This window comes from Sphaeroforma arctica (assembly GCF_001186125.1).
Source record: "Sphaeroforma arctica JP610 unplaced genomic scaffold supercont1.259, whole genome shotgun sequence".
NCBI lineage: Eukaryota > Ichthyosporea > Ichthyophonida > Sphaeroforma > Sphaeroforma arctica.
Genome location: NW_014040299.1, coordinates 50,184 through 58,883, shown reverse-complemented (window position 1 = coordinate 58,883; position 8,700 = coordinate 50,184). Strand labels below are relative to the sequence as shown.

At 42.4% G+C, this 8,700-nt stretch overlaps 1 protein-coding gene across 1 annotated transcript in view; it reads left to right on the top strand.

The window, feature by feature from the left end:
* Nucleotides 1-1,792, top strand: part of SARC_04539 (hypothetical protein) — a gene marked incomplete at its 5' end in the record, with an annotated part of 5,516 nt that extends 3,724 nt beyond the window's left edge. The window contains 2 exons of the mRNA XM_014301627.1: nt 379-489; nt 1,186-1,792. Of these exons, the coding sequence (XP_014157102.1) occupies nt 379-489; nt 1,186-1,533 (459 nt within the window). The 3' untranslated portion in view covers nt 1,534-1,792. The remainder of the gene's footprint in view (nt 1-378; nt 490-1,185) is intronic.
* Nucleotides 1,793-8,700: the final 6,908 nt, after the last annotated feature.

The window sequence follows — 8,700 nt, the reverse complement described above, 5'->3', positions numbered from 1 at the left end:
TTACGTACGTCGTTACGTCGTCTTATTTCGTCTACTTCGTAGCTTCAGCGTCTTTTGTCACTTGTAGCTTAGCGTCGATTTGCACTTGTAGCTTCAGCGTCTATTTGCACTTGTAGCTTCAGTGTCTATTTGCACTTGTAGCTTCAGCGTCTATTTGCACTTGTAGCTTCAGCATCTATTTGCACTTGTAGCTTCAGCGTCTATTTGCACTTGTAGCTTCAGCGTCTATTTGCACTTGTAGCTTGCACTGCAATCGTACAGAACACTTGCGAGCCAAAGCACACTACACTGCATCGCATAACGTTTCCCTACAAACAATTACACGCACTAATTGTTATCGTTTTCCTACAACTTTCCCTACAACCGTTGTGGCTGCAGTCTCGGCCGTTGGAAGGGCCGCCTGACGAAGGAGAGGGGCATCAGGTGGTCATTGCCAGCAGCGACGCAGAACACGACCACGAGGACTTCAGCGAAGTGGTGGTGGAGCAGGTACGCACAGGGCAGCGTCTACTTGCAGGAGAGGGAGGCGTTCACGCCCAAGCACACGGGCTGCAGACATTAGAGACATGTAGTCCTGGTTTATATGCACGCCCAAGCACACGGGCTGCAGACATTAGAGACAAGTGGTCCTGGTTTATATGCACGCCCAAGCACACGGGCTGCAGACACTAGTGACATGTGGTCCTGGTTTATATGCACGCCCTTCGCTCGCATTGCATTGGGTGTGACTGATTGATGTGTTATGATTTCGAATGACAGGTCTGGCTTTGGGCCATCTTCATATCGCAGTAGTGTATCGATGCTGCCTATTTGATTGTAACGCGTTGTGTCTGTTGGATTGCAGCGTGTTGGGCTTGCTGAGCTGCACTCGCGCATTGTATATACATACCGGTCCTAGGTTTTCAACAACAACAAAAAATAGGACAAGTGGTGTGGAATCTTTCTGTCCGTCTTGCATTACTTATGCACGCGAGAGTGCTCGTGCAGCTGAGGGTTTCTATTGGGATGTTTGCACCTGTTTTTTGTGTAGTATTGCAAAAATTTGACAAATTAATCGCAATTCACGAGGACAGTGACTGTGCATGTGCTGAGGATGCGATGTCGCAGTCGTAATAATCAAACCCTAACACTCCAAAACCCTAAAACCCTAAAACCCTATCGCTTGCATTCTCCTTCCGTCTGCAGTGCATCCACACAATTGAGTTTACGCTGTCGTCCGTTTCCAACACGGCGTCCTACCTTCGTCTGTGGGCGTTGTCGCTGGCCCATGCGCAGCTGTCGGAAGTGCTGTGGGAAATGGTCCTGATGAAAGGATTTGAGGTCGAGGGGGTTGCCGGAGCGTTTGTGCTGTTCTTTGCGTTTGGCCTGTGGTCTGTGTTGACTATGGCCATTCTGATTGGAATGGAGGGCATGAGTGCCTTCCTGCATGCATTGCGTCTGCATTGGGTGGAGTTCAATAGCAAGTACTACGATGGTGTAGGGTACTACTTCCAGCCCTATGCTTTCAAAGATATTCTCAATAGTTCTAATTGAGAGCAACTCAATTAGACTTAATTACGACCGATCTGATAGGTAACCAATCACCTTAAGCCCTAAAATGTGCCCAACGCGCCATAGTCCCTCCCACACGAGCTCCATGTGGAGCCGAGTCAGTGGGTGTCGCCAACAGCAATCAATCGCACAGCCATATGGTGCATACCCCGTAGTCATCGGAGAAGTATCGGCTGCCCTCCTCAATTCAGGAATAGTTGATTCGAAACAAAAGCGCACCCAATAAATAGAATAATGTTTGTCTGTTGTCCTGTCGTTGTAAGCATTCGTACCAGTCCACTGTATTTCTCTCTGGAGACAATACAAATGTACATGTCTCGATGAACATTGTTTTCATTTGAATTTTGGGCTTGGTAATTGATTCGAAACAGTTCTTGACTAGGTCGGAATTTACAAATGATGGCAGTGTCCGTGGGAGTGTGAGTTTCTGTGAGTGTGGACTGTGGAGTTTGGATCTTTGGCTTGACTTGCTCAGTTGCCGAAAAACTAAAAAGAACTGATACCAATCCCATGGCACGTCATTGATTGGCATAACCAATGAAAATGAAACATGTCATAACTAACAAATATGAAATCCGTCATAACCAACCAAAAGAAAACTGTGCAGATATACGAGTTGCACACAGATTTGTGCAGAGTTTAAAGTCCAACTTTTTAAACGGTCTTGACTCTTCTGACTTCTCGTACGCTGTATTCGCTCAACTTAAACTATTCAACTCGACAGAATACATTGAGCAAGATACCGTAGGGACGTGTCATATAATTGCTTGCTAGTTCCCCAGCAATTATTTTGTCCAGTGATACGCCTGCTGTCGGTAGCGGTGACACCGCCTTCGACGATACCCCTGCAAAGCCAGAAGTGACTGCGTTACAAAATTTTGGCGATAGAGTGAAAGTAAACAAAGAACAACCATGTGTCAGCAAGTGTGGGCTTTATGGGCGGGCACAAGGGAACCACGGGGTATTATAGTCCGTGTTGGAGGGCGCATGAGCAATCCAGAGTGGCATTGGCGACTGTTGAAGTGAGGCTGATGGTAAAAGCAGACATGCCCAGAAAATTGTATACGAAAGTGGAAGTATGTGATTTTTGGTTTGATTGTGCCTAATGGACGAGGCTTGTATTTACTATGCTCTCACATTCCGCCGCCTTTAAATCTTGCAAACCTACACTAATCAGCGACAACCATAGCAATAACACAAGTTCCAATCGTATGCGAACATGGCCTTCCGCAAGATATACAAGCGGACCAAGTCATAGAATATGTGAATGACATACTTTCGAAAGTCATTGAGCAAGCACCATCACAGCACGTGATATCCAGACCATACCAACCTACAACAGAGACTTCATACCACTATTCAAGTAAACCGTTGAACAAAATGCAGGCAACTGGTGCTCACTACTTCGTCTGTCTAAATGGGTCACAATATACACTATATCAAGACGACATGAATAACTTCGATTCAATATGTACTTTGGACGCAAGCAAATCAACCATCGGATTGAAATACACACCGGACACTAAGAAATCTACAAGAGCCGGCTCTTGTAGATTTCTTAATTAGACTGCAACTAGACACTAATGAGGCGCAATATCAAGGAAAAAATTACCAGCTTACGACCGCAAATACCAAAAGTGATACATTCATTTATTCCAGGAAGGGAACATCGCCATAATATGGGCCATACACTGTAGCCTTGATAGAACTAAGCCCCAGAATATCATAAATCGGTCAGTGGTGAACTAATCGGACTCATAATTTATAAGGGCCAACGCCTCGGAAGAATTAATTATCAACTGTCAAATACTACCAACTGATGCGACGCAATTATCCTCGAAATTAAACCATTAGCCATTCAACCGAGGTGATGCATCACAGGAGTGCCTGCTGTAATGGACAAAAGGAGAGCACACCTTGATTTACGAGACAGACATAGCAAACGTTGAAGAAAAAAACAGGACAATAAGTAAACAGCAACAAGCACGGATGCACTATCAGCGAACAACAGGAAGCGCACGAGGTGGGGAACTTCACTCAGTTTCATTAACACGAAAAATATTACCACCTCGTACCTTGTACCATGCTCTACCCGTACGCCAAAGTATAAGGACCAAAGTTTTGGATAAAGAATTACCGTTGAAAAGAGTTTTCCAGAGCCAAGTCGATACAAAATCAAGTACAAGTCAAGACCGACTCCGATGAGTGTGGTTGAGGTTTACATAATTAGCCATCAAAATATAGGGTTTTAGGGATTGTTAACTTCCAACGGGACAGGTTTTTCCCTGTACGAATACAATCTGAAGAAATCCTAGTACGATAAGATATCACGTTGCACCACTGCACAAAGGGTTTTTAGGGTTTTAGGGCTATAGTATCTAGTTACCAGATTCTCAGAAAAGCCAATCGATTTAGGTCTTTGGTTTTAGATTCGAAACCCCAGGATTATAGAGTTTTAAAATCGGAATCTAAAATTACTGATATTAGTCATCTAAAATTTAGTGGTAGAACGGAAATACGCTACTGGGACCCCGCGTGTGAGAGAAACACTCAAGGAAAATTTGAAATTTAGTGAAGAATCACAAAACACACAATGCGAATCCAACAGCCTAGGACTTTTACCTAGCTAAGGACTTCGCACTTGAAAACAGGTCTATTGATTTCTTCGGTCGTATCATATCAACCACTCTCAAACTCTACACATGCGTACCGTTCTCAAAAAAGTCTCCGTTTAAAGTCTTGCTCACAAAGCATGGTATCGGCACCAAGAAATGTGTACAAGTTTGTGACACGCTATGGCAACAGTTGTATCTACCTATATACTTGTGTTTGATCATTGGGGGTAGTACCGAAGTACTGTAACGCCGGTGTGCTTAATTCTGGGCTTGATATTACTTTTCGTTCCAGAATACCAACTTCAGCACACCACGGCTGTGTTTAAAGCGGATAATACTACCAGTATTAAAACATTGCACTTGACAATGGACTTGGTTGTTCTTAAATTTTCAATTAGCTGATTATAGATCGTAGATACGACAAGAGCTACATTTAACTATACCTTATCTGTACAAAACAAGAATAAGATAAATTCTGAGCGTCAATGCTATTATCAAACCCGGTGCTTTCAGTGTAGGCTGGAAACCGATCGAATACTTCTTCTAATCATGTAATAAGCCGGGCCTCCACATTAGACACTATGTTATAAACGTACTCTTAAGCAGTACGTAAATTATAAACGTACTCTTAATAGTACGAGGAACTTAAGTTTCCTAAATGTACTCTTAATAGTACGAGGAACTTGAGTCTCCTAAATGTGCTCTTAATAGCACGAGGAACTTAAGTTTCCTAAAATGGTTTTTAATGGTTTTATTAATTAAACCTTTTCCATTTAACATATCAGATATTTGGATGAGGCCATTAAAAGGCCTCAGTCAAATATCAAACATAAGAGTTGGTCTAGTTCTATTATTAGAACTATATTTACTTTCCAACTTTATTTATATCTGAAGACTTCGGTAGCGAGATGACTCGACCGAACATAGGTTTCTAGGGACTATTAACGTTTCCTAGTTGATCCTCCGATCAGCCAACCAGATGTACCAGTCTGATGAAGGCTGAGTCGGTATTTCTTGATAGTGGCAAGTTATTGGTTAAGACAATAACTAAGGTTATTAAGAGTGTATTTTTCTTCTTCTAAAGATAGGATTTTATGAGTCTCTCGGATTCGCCCCCAGTGAAACATGCCATAGTTTCTAATAGAGCGACAACGAAACACTAAATAAAATCCCTTCGGCGGAAACAGTACTGAGAGGGTTATATATAGGCAATGTCTCAGCCTCACAATCCCTCAGAGTATTGCTGTTTTCACGAGGCATACCTAACTTTACTAAATGTCTCATTTCGTTTATTTACTTTGATATTTATACGATACTTAGAATATACCTACGCGTTTATTTATTCTAAGGCAATAGTATCGCCTTAATAGACCGAATCTTACACATTTTAAAGTTAGCAAAGGTATTAACTACTTAGACTACTTAAACGTAAAAGGTAGAAAACTACCACAAAATTTTCTTGTCCAAGCTAGTCCTTAAGTGACCAGCTAGCAGTCATAAGTTAAGATTATGACCAAGAAAGACAATACTCCTTCTAAGAAGCGTAGAGCTGTAAAGAAGAGGTTGGGGAGAGACGCCGCTACTGCAGCCGCATTTAACGCGACCGCGGAAGAGGACAATCAATCCGTAACCGAAATCATTGCTACTGGTATTAATAACCAGAACAATACAACAGAGAAGGGTGAAGACATTCCATTAAGAAAGAAGTCACCTTAAGTAAAAGCCCGCGGGCCAACTATTGCGCCTGCTTCGAATCTTACCTTTACGAAGCCAAGAAGCCACGCAAAAGGATCGCTTAGGACGATCCCTACTAAACCTGATAAGAATACTCAGAAGGATCTAACTCCGATTACGGAGAAAAGAGACAACCCGCTTAAGGGAGAGGATGAGAAGGAAAGCTCAGAGAGCCGACCCGAATCAGAATCAAACCAGCCATCGCACATAAGTAAGTTGATCGATGAGAACACTGAACTCAAGAATCAGTTAGCCGCTCTTAAGAAGCGAATGACCTCGCAGGAGAAGGCGGTTGTTAAGAAGCCGCGGGAGCACACCGATCACGGGTACATATCCAGGCAGACCTCAAACGAGAGACCCCAACATACACGTGCTCGCGAATCCACTCTATCCACGCGACCCAATAAACGGGCACGCGCAGGAGCGAAGGACATGAAACCTCCATTTAAGGAGATTAGGAAATGTGCTGACGCGCAGTGTGGGTATGACATGTACCAATTACTAACGGTTATTGGAATGGCAGACATGCATCCACCTGTACACACTTTCTTATTAAGTGCGACAAGTCTGAGACGACCAATGGCTATCACGCCAATTCTTGTGACAAAAAGCCCGACATTAAGTTGGAGTGAAAGTACTACCAGGTACAATCGTTACAAAGGAAATACAACAACTCTTTAGACGAGCGTGTAATAATCCCTGTATATTGCAATGGAAATAAAATCCTTGCATTGATTGATCTTGGTTCAGAAATTTCATATATATCCGACCGCTTGGCATTAATGTAAGGCATTGAAAGGCAAAATCAAACTACTCACCTAATCTTAGCTGATGATAAAACTGCTAAGTGTGATACCATGGCCACAGATGTTAAAATCTCCCTGGCCGATGATAGGAATATCACTACCCAAGCTGTGATAGTTAAGATGTCACAGAAGTACGACATTATACTCGAAATGAGCGATTTACTAACTCTAGGTATAACCGTAACTGGTCTACCAAATAACATAAATCCATTAAAGGATCAATCAGACGGTAACTGTCTGAATCAATATAAGCCCCCGTCAGACACAGTCAAGGCATTGATACCTGACTTTGCGAACAAAATCATGGATCTGATTCTAGTTAATAAGAAAATAAAGATCGCAGCTTGGGCAAAATTCCATTTTGACGACGGTTATGTCAGCCTTGACTTAACCAAGGTAGACTTTAAACAGTTAAAGTATCCCTCAAGGAACTATGTATCCTGGAGACACGAGGCTTTGGTAAAAGAACAAGTTGAGAAATGGCTAGCAGATGGAGTGATAGAAATTAACTATCAACAGACGCCAGTTAACATGGCGCTGCTAGCCGTAGACCAACATAACTCTGACGGATCGTTTAAGAAAGTCAGAGTATGTTTAGATATGAGTCCAATAAATAAATTATTGCCGACTCATAGCTTTCACTTACCTCGTATTAACGAGCTACTGCGAAGGATGGAAGGTGCTACAGTATTTACAACTGTAGACCTTACACAAGGATACCATCAAATGCAGGTATATGAACCACGCCGTAAATACTTTAGCTCTACGTGGAAAAGTAAACAGTACCGGTTCAGAGGTGCACCTTTCGGGTTACACTTTTTACCAGCATTCTTCCAACAAGTAATGGAAGAAATGTTTGCAGACATGCCTAACGTGCAAGTCTATATAGATGACATAGTCATCTTTTCTAATACTAAGGGCGAACACGCCGCATTAGTCAGACGAGTCCTTAAGAGACTCAACGAGCAAATCTCCAAGATTGACGAGAAGAAATGCCACTTCGCAATGAGCGAAATACAGCTCTTAGGCTACCATATATCTGGGGAAGGTATTAAAATCGACCCCGGTAAGGTAGCACACCTGTTAGATTGGCGAACACAAACTACAGGAAGAGATGTTGACAGCATTTGTGGGTTCGTAAACTTCTTTTCAGATGGAGTATCACACTTAGCTGACTACCTTAAACCTTTTGGATACTTAAGATGTCATAAAGGCAAACTAGGAGACTTGTGGACTAAAGAGTGTGATGACGCATTTAAAGCGCTCAAACACGCAGTCCAACAAGCCCCAGTTGTACAAGGACCAGTCGATGGCGTGCCATTTGAAATAGCAACGGACGCATCAGACTTAGCCTTAGAAGGAGTATTATATCAGGTTATAGATAACAAACCTAGATATATACAATTCTTTAGTCGAGCAATGAATGCTTCACAGTTGAATTATCCAACTGTTAAACAAGAGCTATTAGCCATAATGGCAGCTCTAACACAATTCCGAGATTACTTATACGGAACAGCATTTACGCTGATGTGTGATCAGATATCTCTTCAATATATGAAAGAGATGAAACCGGACTCGCATTTACTGAGTCGCTGGCATGATACAGTATCAAAGTTTCATTTTGATATAAAACATCTACCAGGAATACATGACCATTTACCGGATATGTTATCACGCTTCGTACCGGACTTCAATAAATCCGTACGTGAGTTACTAGCCACTGACTGGAAGTATAATCCCAGGTGGTTTGAACTGGCTTAAAAGATATTTGGGCCACATACCATAGATATGTTTGCTGCACATCATAATACACAACTATCGAATTACAGGACTTTAAATCATCCTGTGGGAGACGCCTTTCAAATAGACCTCTCCATAATGCGTGGGCTAATCCACCGTGGCAGTTAATTGCCCAGCTATTAAACTATGTTCATATACATAAAGCTACCATCACGTTGTGTTACCCTTTACGGAGTAAAGATCCATGGCTCAAT